The 14,305-nt window shown below is 38.1% G+C and overlaps 2 protein-coding genes across 3 annotated transcripts; one reads left to right on the forward strand and one right to left on the reverse strand.

Annotated features, from left to right (window-relative positions):
• Positions 1-21: 21 nt before the first annotated feature.
• On the reverse strand, positions 22-11,243 carry LOC144023364 (matrix remodeling-associated protein 8-like). 2 transcript variants are annotated; one of them, XM_077528682.1, is made up of 12 exons: positions 10,744-11,241; positions 9,972-9,998; positions 9,260-9,568; positions 7,894-7,995; positions 7,680-7,813; positions 7,334-7,513; positions 6,540-6,681; positions 1,194-1,352; positions 934-958; positions 745-833; positions 599-667; positions 22-529 (listed from the first exon to the last, which is right to left on the reverse strand). In XM_077528682.1, exons 1-12 carry the CDS (start codon positions 10,793-10,795, stop codon positions 507-509), a joined length of 1,311 nt encoding a protein of 436 aa, XP_077384808.1. In that variant the 5' UTR covers positions 10,796-11,241; the 3' UTR covers positions 22-506. The 2 variants fall into 2 exon arrangements, with proteins under 2 accessions (XP_077384808.1, XP_077384807.1); XM_077528681.1 differs by having other exon boundaries at positions 22-667; positions 10,744-11,243.
• A 337-nt stretch (positions 11,244-11,580) lies between these two features.
• Positions 11,581-14,224, forward strand: psma5 (proteasome 20S subunit alpha 5). The gene is made up of 10 exons (XM_077529407.1): positions 11,581-11,712; positions 11,953-12,003; positions 12,349-12,415; positions 12,580-12,706; positions 12,843-12,910; positions 12,978-13,085; positions 13,165-13,223; positions 13,308-13,410; positions 13,518-13,604; positions 13,885-14,224. The coding sequence occupies exons 2-10, from the start codon at positions 11,975-11,977 to the stop codon at positions 13,960-13,962; spliced, it is 726 nt and encodes a 241-aa protein (XP_077385533.1). The 5' UTR covers positions 11,581-11,712; positions 11,953-11,974; the 3' UTR covers positions 13,963-14,224.
• Positions 14,225-14,305: the final 81 nt, after the last annotated feature.

Consider the following 14,305-nt stretch of genomic DNA (forward strand, 5'->3'; position numbering starts at 1 on the left):
TCAACAATGAAAGACCTGTAGTAAAAACAAAATAGTTTTAATACATGTAATCCACAAGCCACGCATAGTAAGGCATGTAACTGTTTTTGTGTTACTGCAACATACTGTGTAACAACTACATTTTAGAAGAGCAGTATCCACTATAAGGAGCTCTTCATTGTTGCTTTAGTCTAGAGGAAAAACAGTGGAATGTAAGTTTGACATACATCAAAGCTGTAATAGAACTTAGATTCAGTAATTTACAACTGAGTCAGGCATTAAAATACAGTATTGCACCTACATTTAACAACATCAAGGTGGCACTGTGGTGCCTTGTAGTATTGTGGCTTTATGTGACATGATGAAAAAAACATTCTTTTCTGTTTGTGTCTTTAGAGGGCTTGGGTTTTTGTGTGCTGTTTGGATGACACGCATCTCTGTGGAGTCTCCACCGCCAGAACTTCCAACAATGTGGGTGTGACGAGCGCAGCCTCTGGACCAGCCAGTGACCCAATTTGCCACTTCTCTCACTTGCGACATTTCTGCATCTCTGCAAAAGTTTACACACAGCTCAATTCATTTCAGGCTTTTTTTCTGTTCACATTCTTTTTGTTTTTACCTTTATCCAGATCGATGACTTTGCTTGGCGTATTCATGTTGACCTCCTTCAGCAGGTTGTTCTTAAAGTCTTCAAATCACACGAAAGGACGTGTAAATGTTCATTCGCTCAAAATGCAAGCTGGTGCTTGGTTCCTTTTCGCTCACCGAATCTGTCGTCCGGCTCCCTGATGGGCAGCGTTGCCTCTGCGACATCCATCTCAAACTCTTCTGAACTGCTGTGACTTCTGTTGGACCTAAAGACAAATATTGTGTAAAGTTGGGATTAAAAGTCACATCAGTTCAACCTCAAGTTGTGTGTGTGTGCATTATGTGATGTTACCGGTACATACTCACCTCGTGGACGCCACTGAATATAAATCTGAAACCAGAAAAATAATAAAATTGTTTTTGTATTTTAAGTAGCCAATCACCAACTGCTTCATTAGTGTTTGATGTGTTACAAACAAATGGTGCATAAGAAAAGATGTTTTGATTTGCACTTTCACCATTCATGAAATGCTGAGAGCAGAGTTGTCAGAGCAATATTATTACATCAAAACATCTTTAAGGGGTTTTAAATGAAAACCTGTTAAAACTCCAAGTTGAATTCTGACCTGTTTTTCTACGTCTGCGTGTGATGAGAATGATGATGAGGATGACAAACGCCAAAAGGAGGAAGGCAGTGAGGACGAAACCCAGAGGCAGGAGAAAGTGATGTCTGTGGTCGGGGAGGACGACGTTGATGATCCGTGGTGACTCCACTTTGTTGGTATCTGAAAGGTGACGAAAACAACCTTTAGGCTAGCTACTTATCACCCAATCAAGCAATGGGTAAAAGTTAAACCTTTTTAAAAACCTGGCCTTATTGTTTTGGGTTTTTTGTTTGTTTGTTTGTTTGTTTTTTGTTTGTTTTTTAAACGGTAGTGACCGGAACCGGAAGTTAAACTATCATATTTTAACATACGTTTTACGTTAAAATGTGAAATTTATCAAGTTGCACAGTGATAACTGAACTTAAACGTGCCCCCTTGCCTAAGAAAACAAACAAAAAAGTACAATCTTGTTTCCCTGCCAGTATGGTAGGAAGTAGCATGCTAACATGACAGAATAGCAAACACTAAGTACTTAGTATTTAATCACAAGTGTATTTTATTTCAAACTTGCATTATCAAGTCTTCTCTGCAAACGCACGTCTCCCGACTGTACTGTACTAAAATGTTGAGTTCATTTCCAGTTGGACTAAATTCGGATGGCATGAGGTTATGAACCTTACACTCAGCATATGTGAGCCAAAAGCAAACAGTCACGCCATATGACTCGTTTTCTGCGGTTAAGCCATATAATTTTTTATTTATTTTTTTAATGACGAGCCTTTGACGAAAGGGCGTTTCGAGACATACTGAACTGCTTGTCTTGTCTAGAGGGAGCATTTGTTTATTTACTCTAATTCCCTACATACTTGATCCCTGATAGCAAGACACTGTAGAGTATGTTTGTGTTTGTGGATCCGCTGCTCTGCCCGCTACTTCATTTGAGGGGATGATGAAGAAAAGGAGAGTTGACCTACATCAAATTATCTCCTTCATTCAACTCTCTTTCCCCTGTCTGTTTTTCACCAGCTGCTAGACACATGAAACACACTCCTTTTTTTTGTTTTCTTTTCCAACCAAAAATACTTTCCTTAATAAAGAAGACAGGAAAATAAACCTGAGTATGTGGGACTCTCAGGGAGAGGGGAAAAAAAAAAAAAAAAAAGTATGTGAGCCAAAGTCAACATGGCAGCAGACAGTCGGAGAGAAGAAGACATGAGATGATCAGCCTTTCTGTCACTCTGTACGTTTGGGTCATTGTTTAAAAAAAATATATATATATAAATAAATGCAACCTCCTTGTTGTACAATCTGAAATTTCACCAAAAGATTGAGGAAACGTTCATTAAGCTTCTACAACTTAAAGGTTAAACAACATGCCATCACAAATGTGTGATGATATTCGGAACCATCTGGTCAGAACATTATTGATAATAATAAAAGAATTAACTTAAAGTCAGCTGTGTTAAGAGGGACATATTATGGGAAAATTAGTTTTTAATTGCTTGTACTGTATACACATACACATTGTTGCATCTGCTTATATCATAAAAAGTGTCTCTGAATAAGCTGTTATTTTAAATTGTTGAAAGAATGTTGCATATGTTTCCTTTAACCACTCATCATTGTTTCAATCATTGTTGCTTTGTCGTATTCTGACAAGAGCCTTCAATGCAACACGTTTTGTTTTTTTTCCTCTTCAGTTTCCCGTGGTACGATTCTGAAGTGGAAAACTCACATTATGGAGTCGAGTGAGCTGGTAAGTGCAGTGTAAATGTGACATAGGTTGATAGTTATAACAGCGTATGATAGATAGGAAATGTCTACACACCCCATTATTAATGCCACTGATTAATCCAAATAAAGCGCAGCATTTCTAGTAGACTTTTCCTGACATTTTTTTTTCTCTTCCCAGTAAAAGCCTGAAAGGTTTGTGCTAAAACTAACTGCTTTGGAACACTTCATAATTTCTCCACCCTTTTTCTAAGGACTGAAGAAAAACACTCCGAAAGCATGATGCAGCCACCACCATCTAGTGCTGTGGGCCAAACACACTTTTTAACTCATTCAAACCCCAAAAACGTGTAAATGCATTTTTAATATTGTCCTTCACTCCAAAAAACGTAGCTACATGTTTTTTTTTTTGTGTTTTTTTATGCAATAGCATACAGAAGGCTTTGATGCAGCTTCTGACAAAGAGGTGGCTAAAATCAGTAGTAGTTATTACAAAAAATGGCCAGCAGGTGGCAGTAGAGTATAAGAGATCAGCCAGGTCCATGTTGCAACAAGCTCTTTTTGTCAGTGTTTTCACCAGGAATGTGAATATTGCTGAAAAATGGAACCAGATACAAAAATATATATTTTTTCTAGATGAAAGAAGAGACTCTAATCTTTCTTTTGGTAGGTTCTATGTTTTTATAGCAATATAACACAATATTCTGTGGGCCTTGCAAAATCAATCGCAATCCAGTAAAACAGCGAAGGGGGTTGCTTCAGTGAAAATGGCTGGGAGTGGATGAGTTAAATTGAAGAAGCTCAACCTTTTCATTGAACCATAAGAAAATCACATGGGGAATTTTGTTATGGAGGATGTTTACACTTGTGCAATCTTATCGCAGTTTTGACATTAATGGTGGTGAAAAAAAATAAAATTATCTTGGTCTCATTTTTTTAATATCACAAAAACCTGGCATTTAATCAGGGGTGTGTACACTTTTTATAGCCATCATAATTTTCAGTACACATATTATTGGTTCTGCTTTTTATTAACAATGGTTCACTTATTGTTACTCTTGTACTGCGTGGCTCTTAAGAATGTTAACGACTTACTTGCCTGTAAAGAGTTTAAAGTTGACCCCGGAACAGATTATTTGTTATTGTGTGAAGACTTTTATAATCCTTAAAGGGGAAATTAAACTTCTCCATTATAATTAAATCATATGTGAAAAAGACGTTTTTAAAGGGCGGTTGGAGATCCGTCTGTACATCTGAGAGAGGAGATTAGCTGTGAGGGTAGAGAGATGGATTTCAACTCCTGTGGATGAAATTCCACTGGAATGAGATCATATTGGCACACACGCTCACGCACAGGCTCAACCACAGGAATTGCTCCAAAACCTTCCAAATGATTTTGCCACATTTATACATCTACCATTATCAGCTATGAATCAAAACAGACCATCTGCATTCACGCTTCTTACTGCGAAATACGAACTCAGAAAAGCGCAATTTTATGCACTAAAAACATCACCATTTCCTGTAACATACACAGACAAAAACTGTACACAAACAGACTCATGCAGGATGAGAGGAGGCAAATGAAAAGTCCACAAAGAGAAAGGCATTTTTGGCGGCGGCTTGACATGGTGACTGGGTGGTGCGTGTGCGGTTTTGGGGGCTCTGGCGTCAGACAAGCTGAGAGAGCAAGAAAAACAAATGAAACAAACAGAAAAAGGGGCTTTCTCACGTTGACAAGATGGAAGGTGAAGTCGTCACAGCAGTTTGATACAGGGAAAGGAAATGTGGTGAAGAACAGATGTGAAGTTTTGTTTTCTTTTTGCTCCTAATTGTACTCATGATAGTTTTTAGTTCAAGTCTGTTAAAGCACTCACGCTGAGCTGGTGAGTGAGGGGGAGTGAGTACACACTGGTGAGTTATCACTTTTACTGCACTTGTTTTTCAGGGTCAGTTTGAGGGTAAAGGCTGTTTCATTTTTGTTTCAGTGATAGTTCAAAATGGATGTGTCCCGGCCAATCAGAAAGGGCATACAAAAAAATTAAACTAAATGTACCACAGGCTTTGCTGTGTTATTTAAGATCTTTTTCTTTTCTTTTTTTTTTTTTTTTATCCAGACATTTTTTTCAGGACCAAAAAAAAAAAAAAAAAAACAAACAAACAAACAGATTATTTAGTTGTGAACTCCACAAAATTAAATTAATGTTTTTTTTTCCTTCTCCAGAGCAGTCATTTTTTTAAGGGACAAAAAAAATGTCATTTAGCTGTGATCGCCGCACAAATAAAAAGGTTTAATTTAATTGACACTTTTCTGTAAAATGTCTTTTACTGCCACACGTTATCCAAATCAACAACCCCCAGTGTCCCCACAGTACCAGCCGATTTTGAGTAACTCAACTTTCAAGGCAAACAGAAAAAATATTGTGTGCTTTTACTACATATACAATGTGGGTACCAAATGAATGATCGCATTCCATTCTTTCATAACAAAAAAAAGTATGTTTCTACCTTATTCCATAATTTGAATGACATTTAGCGAAAATTGAAAAAATAAGGAGAAAATAAGCTTCTTGTGAAAAGATACATTTTCTCCACAACAGTTTGATAATTCAAGTCACCCTTGAAAACATTCCATTTCATCAGATTCCATCATGCTTCATTGTAATTTCACACACCGGCAGCCCATTGAAAAGAGATATCATGCTTCCATCTGCTGGCCATAGTTAGTGGGTGTTTTTGATTCCACAACTCATTGACCAGGTAGCGCTGCACTTAGACGTTGCACTGGCCATTGATTTAAAAAAACAACAACACGTAGTTGACAACATTTAACATTTATGACGGCATACATCGTGATTTTACTAATTGTTATTTGATATTTTTGGCAGTCAAAGAGTTAACTCACACCAACTAAGAAACCACTTGTTAGTATGGGAAAAAAATTACAGTACTCAATAGGGGTGTTAAAAAAAATCGATTCGGCGATATATCGCGATACTACATCGCGCGATTCTCGAATCGATTCAATAATAGGCAAAATCGATGTTTTTTTTTTTTTTTTTTTTTTTTTTTTTTTTTTTTTTTTAGGATTCACACCTTAAGCATGGAAGAATGTTATATGAACGGAACATTAAGCCTTAATATTTTATTTTAATGCTGTTTAAACATGAAACAGATTACAACCTCTATAAGACTGAAATTTCAGATAAATAAATAATACATTTTCATATAAATCTTACACTCTACAAGCTTACTGATTAGTATTTTCTAAATTTGAATGAAAAAAAATCGCAACAATCGACTTATAGATTCTTATCGGGATTAATCGGTATCGAATCGAATCGTGACCTGTGAATCGTGATACGAATCGAATCGTCAGGTACGAGGCAATTCACACCCCTAGTACTCAATATATTTCTGACAAGCAGTCCCATGCAATTACAGTACTTTTTTTTTCTGAACTATATTTGGCTGTTCAACATCAAATATATATTTTTTGTTGTAACAAACACATTGGAATTGTATGGGACTGGTTTATGTCAAAATACTGTATTTATTAAAGTAAAGACTTAATTTTTGAGTGCGAAAATCTTTTTTTTTTCTTTCTTTTTTTTTAACTTATTAATAATAGTTTACCTTTGTCTGCACTGGGCAATGCCTTGGCTGGGACAGTGGCATGAATCACTGGCGGTTCCACGGTGACCTGAAATTGTCTCCTCTCATGCAAACCACAGTAATGATGATGAAGGTGACACGAGTACATCCCCTGGTCAGTGACCTAAACAGTCAGCACACACGCACAAAACTAAAAACTTAGTTCAACATGTCAATTATCGGTAACATATGATTTTTATTTTTCAACTTTAATTAATGCATCAGTGTGGTTGTCATGGTACCAAAGTATTTATTTGTTACACATGCTCCAGTTTGATGCGGCGGGGAGGGGGGGGTGTTTTTGTCCATATTTTTTATTCATTGAGACTTTTATGAAGAAACACATGACGTTTTGCTTTTCTTTTTATTCTTTATTAAACTTAATGCAAGATCCGCCTCAATCGAGCAACAAAATTGGACTAGACAAGGGCTGTATAAACAAGGAAAAGACTGTAGAAACATTGTATACACGTGCCAAAAATTTATTATTAAGCTGCTGTAGTATTGAAACATAAATCAAGTATGCTTATACTATACAATTAATACCTTTAAAAAGTATTTCTTCTACTTGCTGTTGACGGATGATAACGTCACCTGTGCTGAGGAAGTAGATAACGGCCAGTCATGGCTCACCTGTTTTCTGGGTTTGGTGAGTAAACTGAGCCATGATTGGTCGTTACCTACTTCCTCAGCACAGGTGATGTCATCATCCGTCAACAGCAAGTAGAAAAAATACTCGCACAGGCACACTGCCTCTGTGTGAGATTATATTGTACCTGCAGATCAGATATGGTGAGTGAGAAGTCTCCCTCTGAGAAGGCTTGGTTGCTGATGTTCATCTTTCTCTGGAGGAACGAGGGTCCGTAGCTACGCTGCTCCCCTGAGGCGTACATGTCCACTAAGCGATCCGCACGATCGTGGTAGATTCCCGGGGACTGACGGTCCCAATGGACCACCTGTGGGTCACAAATTTTATCAGTCAGATGAATCAGGCCATTTGTAGATGTCAAAGTAAAGATCTTTTTTGTCACCAGTCCTGGAACTTGACTCGCGTCATAAATGCTCATTGGGCTGCATTAATACTCAGCCCACCCCTGGCCTAGAAGATGATGTCAGACCCACCTGCTGATCTGCCTCGTCATTGCTCCAGTCTGTCCACACGTTTCTCCTGTTGACACACGGCAGCACCACAGTGCTCCCCAACAGCACCACGTACACCGCTTTGTGGCCATCCCAGTAGCGCTGCTCTTTACGACCTGGAGTAGCGCAACAGGAAGGTCACAGGTCATGTACCACGACTTTACATGACACATCAGGCTTGGCGATGGCGACATACGTGATTTGGTGACATTCAGTTGTACTCGGACCGTCTCGTACAAGTGGCAGTAGAGATGGTGGAGGTTACAAGAGTACAAGCCTCTGTCGTTCATTGTCACATCTAACAACAGCAGATGATTTTTGTATTAGGAAAAACTGAAAAATACTAAAAACCTAGCTTTAATTTCAAATGCAGTGTTCCCTTGCTATAATAACGCGGTTCACTTTTCATGATCTCGCTGTTTTGCAGATTTTTTTGGTGCAATTTTTTTTTGTTTTTTGTTTTTTTTTACTGTAATGTACCGATTTTCTAAAATTTATGAAGGTTTGAACATTGAGAATGTTTAAACAAGAGAGAAATGTGAGAAAATGTGAATGTCTGTATGAGAAAAGTGTATAAACTGTATGGTTAGGTGTTTTAGAGCTTTAAAACGTTCATAATAAATAGGGGTATGAATTGCCTAGTACCTGACGATTCGATTCGTATCACGATTCACAGGTCACGATTCGATTCGATACCGATTAATCCCGATACGAATTTATAAGTCGATTGTTGCGATTTTTTTCATTCAAATTTAGAAAATACTAATCAGTAAGCTTGTAGAGTGTAAGATTTATATGAAAATGTATTATTTATTTATCTGAAATTTCAGTCTTATAGAGGTTGTAATCTGTTTCATGTTTGAACAGCATTAAAATAAAATATTAAGGCTTAATGTTCCGTTCATATAACATTCTTCCATGCTCAAGGTGTGAATCCTAAAAAAAAAAAAAAAAAAAAAAATCGATTCTGCCGATTATTGAATCGATTCGAGAATCGCGCGATGTAGTATCGCGATATATCGCCGAATCGATTTTTTTTAACACCCCTAATAATAAATGTAAAACATAAACCTAACTACTTCGTGGATTTCATTTATTGCGGGTATTTTTTTAAACCTAACCCCAGCGGAAAACGAGGGAACACTGTACACATGATGGCAATGTATCCAGTTGCTATTTTCTAGTCATCTTTGTCAAAGTAAACACTTCAGGCATCTCTTCAAATGGGGCACTAAAATATATTTAGTCAACATAAACTAAGAAGTTTAAAGGCTAAAATGGTTGCCAGGTGCTATTTAGGCTGTAAGAATATTGGGAATTTTATAATCCTAGCAAAGAAACCATGCTCAATGATGGAAAGCTTATACTTTAATGTAGGCCTAATGGCTAGCTAGTTAGCTTGATAGTCAGACAACTATCGAGATTGCTAGCTCAAGCTAGTTAGCCTGCTAACTCAAGCTAGCTAGCTTGCTAGCTCTAGATGGATAGATAGATAGATAGATAGATAGATAGATAGATAGATAGATTCATATTTCAACAACTACAAAGTTTATGAGTGTAACCTTTGATAACCAGTGAGAAGTTTCCATCCTTGAATGCTTTCTGACTGAGGCTGACTCTTTTCAGGTTGTAAGAGTTGTAAATCCTCTGCTCTCCTGCAGAGTACATGTCCAAAACTCTCTCCATGCCGTTATCCACATGGGCCCGGTAGATGTCCCAGTGGAGAACCCTCTGTCTGTCCCTAAGGTTGTCCCTGGTCCACACCATGCGGCCACTGACGCACTGTAATGTCACGCTGGAGCCAGCCGGGGCGCTGACATTGTAGCCACCCAATACAATGCTTCTGCTGCTGCTATCTGACTGGCCCCGAACTGAGGGCCACAGAAGCACATGTAAATGTAAAGTTAGGAATGCAAATTGGGACAAAATAATGGTTTTCAAAGTGTGGGACAGTGAGCCTTCATTTCATTTCTGATCAGTGAGTCCTGTCTGAATCATTGCATAGCAATGATTTTGTATTACTGTCCGAACGTTGCGTGTAAATTATTACTCTTTAAAAGATTTGCTGAAGACTATTTTCCGTTGCATTTGCAGAGATAGAAGAAAAAAAATGACTCATTTTAACTTGAGTTTGGTCAGCAGGTTTAAAGAACAACAACATTTTTTCATTATTATTCACAAGCTGCTGTGTCACGGCTGAAGTCCTCTGGCGCCCACATCACACAATTTGAAAACCTCTGGTAAAAACCACATGCACGGACGGCTGTAACATACCTGCAGGGAAGAAGTAGACCACAGACACTGAAAGACAACCGCAGTTAAATCACATAAAAAAGCCATAATTATCTATTTGCAACGTGGGAAAGGCATTAATGTAATGTCACAGTTGATTTAGTTAGTCACTCTATACTCATTCTTTGTAGTTATATAAAGAACCACAATTTGGGCAAGAATGTGAGCAAGAAAGAGGCTTGGTACACTCTGGACATATTGACAATTTATTGACAAAACACATAATGGAACATTTAGAATCTTCAATTAATCTAACATGCATCTTTTTTGGAATGTGGGCGGAAGATGGATGATCAGTGTAACTTTTATGTATACATTAGGTAAAAGTCTTGCCTTAATTAAAAAAAAAAAATCATATTTATCTGACAATATAACTTTGTATTCAGTTTTAATGTACAGTATGTATGCCTAAGCAATGATTTATTACAATCATGAATCGCTTAAAATGTATTTTGTTAAAATTCATGCCACGTTATTATGTTATTAAAACAACACAACAAAATCTAACTGCTGTTTTCAACATAGAGTGAACTGACATTTTGCTTTCTTGTACAACTTTTTCTGTATAGTTAACAGTACAAATGTATGTCACATAAAAAAAATATCAAAGATGTAGACCATCATTAATCTATTAATAAACAATTTGCATGCCCTTTAGAAGGCAAGGAATAGGTTGCAAGAATAAATAATGTGAATTACTACCATATACAGTAATAATGTAACAGGAAATTAAGACATGAGAAGCCAAACTTACTGTGGATTAAGAGTAGAGCCTGCAACAAGAACTCCTCCCGGTGGCTCTTCATGTTGCTTCTATTTAGAAAGAAGATTGCTTTTCAAGTTGAACACTGTCCGTGTGAGACAAAGAAATGATCAGTCTTGTTTATTCATCCACCAACACAACTTGGCCGTTTTCTTTTTAGTCTTAAAAGAGACCCGGCTTCAGCTGCAGTGGAGACTTCTGTGCAGAACCAAAGTGAAGCTTTCCCATCCGGTGAAATGAAACCTGACACAAGCAGACCCCTCCTCTCATAACTTTACCCGAGACATCCCAGGGGGAAAGGGGGGAAAATCCTACCAGTTTCAGTGAGTTTATTTTGTAGCAGCCAGTAAGACAAGCCATGTCAAACACATGAAAAGCCCTTTTTTGGTCAATGAGTGAAGTGTGATGCTGGTTCCCTGTGGTGCCTATAAATTGTAAAGCACGACTACCGGACTATTGACAGAAATATGAGGCAGCAAGATAAATGCTGCTTTAAAAGGGTTCCAACAAACTCCCAAAGAGCACTGCCCCATTTGGCTTGTCCCATAGTAGTGGACTCGGAGTAATAGTGCCATCGTGTGGCGGTCTGGCTGACGTGACCCCAAAAATATTAATAATAATAAAAAATAAAAATACAAGCGTAAACGTTATCTATACGATTTTTAAATACCTCCTTAGCTTACAACGAGGTGTATTCATATCACAATTGTTGTAAGCTAAGGACCTATTTAAAAATTGTATAGATAACGTTTACTCTTGTATTTTTGTATTTGACCCTTGTGAGGAATAAGCGGTCAAGAAAATGGATGGATGGATGGATGGATGGATGGATGGATGGATGGATGGATGGATCTAGGAATTCTTGTTTTATTTTTGTAAAGACACGGACCTTTTCCGGTGTTACACACTCGCCGCTTCCCAGAAACTAGCGAACTCATTCAAGGGTTTGTTCAACACTAGGTAAATTAGTTGAACATTGATTTAAAAGCATGTTATACGTTGGTTATTTTGTAATTATATTAATCAAATGCGATACTGTTTGAAGATGATATGATGGGTTTTAAATTTATCCAGTGTTGCAATTATGTTTGAGGGATTGCTAGCATGCGCACTGCTAACTATAGCTAGCTGGGTGCCAGGGGCGAACTTAAATACGATTAAATTACATAGTGTTATTTCTTCTCTCTTCTTTATTTGTAGGTCTCCTGTTCAAAGTTGAACGATGTTCCTGACGAGATCGGAATACGACAGGTTGGTGAAAACAACGCTGCAACACAAACTGCTTTGTCATTTGTTGGCTACTTTTTCGCGCTACGATTAGAAAACAAACAAGAAGTAACACAATCATGTTTATTGTGTTGTACCGACAGTCATAATGTTAAAGTGTGATGGAGTTAAATGTAATCTTAACTACTTTGTCTCTCTATGTTCCAATGTTTGTCTTGTCGCTGGTCTTTCACATTACTTTCACTTTCGTCGTAGACATCTTTTCTTGTCGATGTTGAAGTTGAAGTTTTTGTGTGTTGTAAATCAGAATGTTATTTCCCGTTCTTTACACTCAATAATAATCACCGTTCCTGCATCATTGTCTTTCAGAGGTGTCAACACATTCTCACCTGAAGGAAGGTTGTTTCAAGTCGAATATGCTATTGAGGCAATAAAAGTAAGTGACATTTATTTATTTATTGCATTATTACCTCCTATATTTTGATATTATACAGCTAATGTCTCTTTGGACACGGAAACACTTTGGAAACGGTCAGAATTTTTTTTTTGTATTGGTCTGTCATTATACTTGTTTATTTGTTTATTTATTTTGTTTTGTAGCTTGGCTCCACAGCAATTGGTATCCAGACATTAGAGGGGGTATGTCTGGCTGTGGAGAAGAGGATTACCTCTCCGCTGATGGAGCCCAACAGCATTGAGAAGATTGTGGAGATCGACAGTCACATTGGTGAGTAGTTGTATGAATGTCACTTTCACTTACCAAGTTTTTGCAGGAGTGTGGAACCACTGGAAAGTATTGTGTTCCTTTTGGTCAAATTAAGAATAATGGGAAATAATGGAATGTTTTGTGTCTTGCCTCAAAGGTTGTGCGATGAGTGGCTTGATAGCTGATGCCAAGACTCTAATTGACAAAGCCAGAGTGGAAACACAGGTATGGAAGTCTGTACCCTACCTTGTTAATCAGCTTTGTCTTATCTGCATTGTCTGCTCCTCCATAGAACCACTGGTTCACTTATGACGAGACCATGACGGTGGAGAGTGTGACCCAGGCGGTGTCCAACTTGGCGCTGCAGTTCGGGGAGGAGGACGCTGACCCTGGTGCAATGGTAAGTCTCTTTGCTCTTTAGCTGTTCTAACTGTGAGACATGCTTTTAAATCTTCTATCTTTTATTGTTTCCTCTACAGAGTCGGCCATTTGGAGTGGCACTTCTTTTTGGAGGGGTGGATGAAAAAGGACCTCAACTGTATGTCATTTTTAGTGTTTATGGACAAGAAGATATCGGAATGTTAAAAATGCCAGATTATTTTTTTTTTCTTTTTAATTCCAGGTATCACATGGACCCTTCAGGAACATTTGTGCAGTGTGACGCTCGGGCAATTGGCTCAGCGTCTGAGGGCGCACAAAGCTCTCTGCAAGAAGTCTACCACAAGGTAGAGCTGTTAATTGGCTGCAGTTATTCAATTGATTAACCCAGCTATGGAGTTTTTTCATTTTGAACATAAATCACTCAGTTGCCTTTTGTTTTTGAATCTTGTAGTCCATGACGCTAAAAGATGCTATCAAGTCATCACTCACCATTCTGAAGCAGGTGATGGAGGAAAAGCTCAACGCCACCAACATTGAGGTGTGTGTGCCTTATTTGATCATATGCTCTCCTCCATTCTGATTGACGAGGGGTGTCAAATCCTGGTCTAGAAAGTAAAAACCTTCAGTTTGGCTTTAGCCACAGGTGTTTCAATAAAATGCTGGCCAAAAGCCACAACTTTTGCGGTAGTTCAAAATTGGAATCGCCCCAGGCTACTACATAAAAAAAATACAGCAAGCCATATTAACTTAATTTTTCAATACTTTTGGATGTTTGGATTTAAATGCCCAAGTTATAGTAAGTTTGTTTTTCTCTTTAGCTTGCAACGGTGGAGCCAGGGAAGACCTTCCACATGTACACCAAAGAAGAGTTGGAGGATGTGATCAAGGATATTTAGATGATTTTCAGCGCAGGCACGAGAGAACAGGAAGTACGCCTGGCCTCAAGATTCGAGCAACAAAACCCAACTTTCCATCAGCACATCCAACTCGCTGCGTTCAGATCTGTTCGGATTGCATCAGAGGTTTTTTTTCTGTGTGATGTGCTAATGGACTTCTTGCCTATCAGCATCTGTACAGCAGCAGGAAGAACACGGGGGAGGGGATTTTTTTTTTTAACAAATCAGTACTTCAATTAAACTGTTGTATTCCACAACTAAATGACTTTTTCTGATGTTTGTCCGTGCACATTCCGGATTTATAATGGGGTATATGCCACAGAAGAGGCGGGACGTGATTTTG

Source organism: Festucalex cinctus, chromosome 8 (genome assembly GCF_051991245.1).
Source record: "Festucalex cinctus isolate MCC-2025b chromosome 8, RoL_Fcin_1.0, whole genome shotgun sequence".
Taxonomy (NCBI): Eukaryota; Metazoa; Chordata; class Actinopteri; order Syngnathiformes; family Syngnathidae; genus Festucalex; species Festucalex cinctus.

What these genes read in the sequence shown, in the direction of transcription:
- psma5 (XM_077529407.1), top strand. Translation starts at nt 11,975, where the DNA reads ATGTTCCTGACGAGATCGGAATACGACAG. An exon ending in ATGCTATTGAGGCAATAAAA is followed by an intron (nt 12,416 to 12,579) that starts GTAAGTGACATT and finishes TTTGTTTTGTAG; the next exon opens with CTTGGCTCCACAGCAATTGG. An exon ending in AAGCCAGAGTGGAAACACAG is followed by an intron (nt 12,911 to 12,977) that starts GTATGGAAGTCT and finishes GCTCCTCCATAG; the next exon opens with AACCACTGGTTCACTTATGA.
- LOC144023364 (XM_077528681.1), bottom strand. Translation starts at nt 10,795, where the DNA reads ATGAAGAGCCACCGGGAGGAGTTCTTGTTGCAGGCTCTACTCTTAATC. An exon ending in ATGACGAGGCAGATCAGCAG is followed by an intron (nt 7,514 to 7,679) that starts GTGGGTCTGACA and finishes TGTGACCCACAG; the next exon opens with GTGGTCCATTGGGACCGTCA. An exon ending in TCACCATATCTGATCTGCAG is followed by an intron (nt 6,682 to 7,333) that starts GTACAATATAAT and finishes CTGACTGTTTAG; the next exon opens with GTCACTGACCAGGGGATGTA.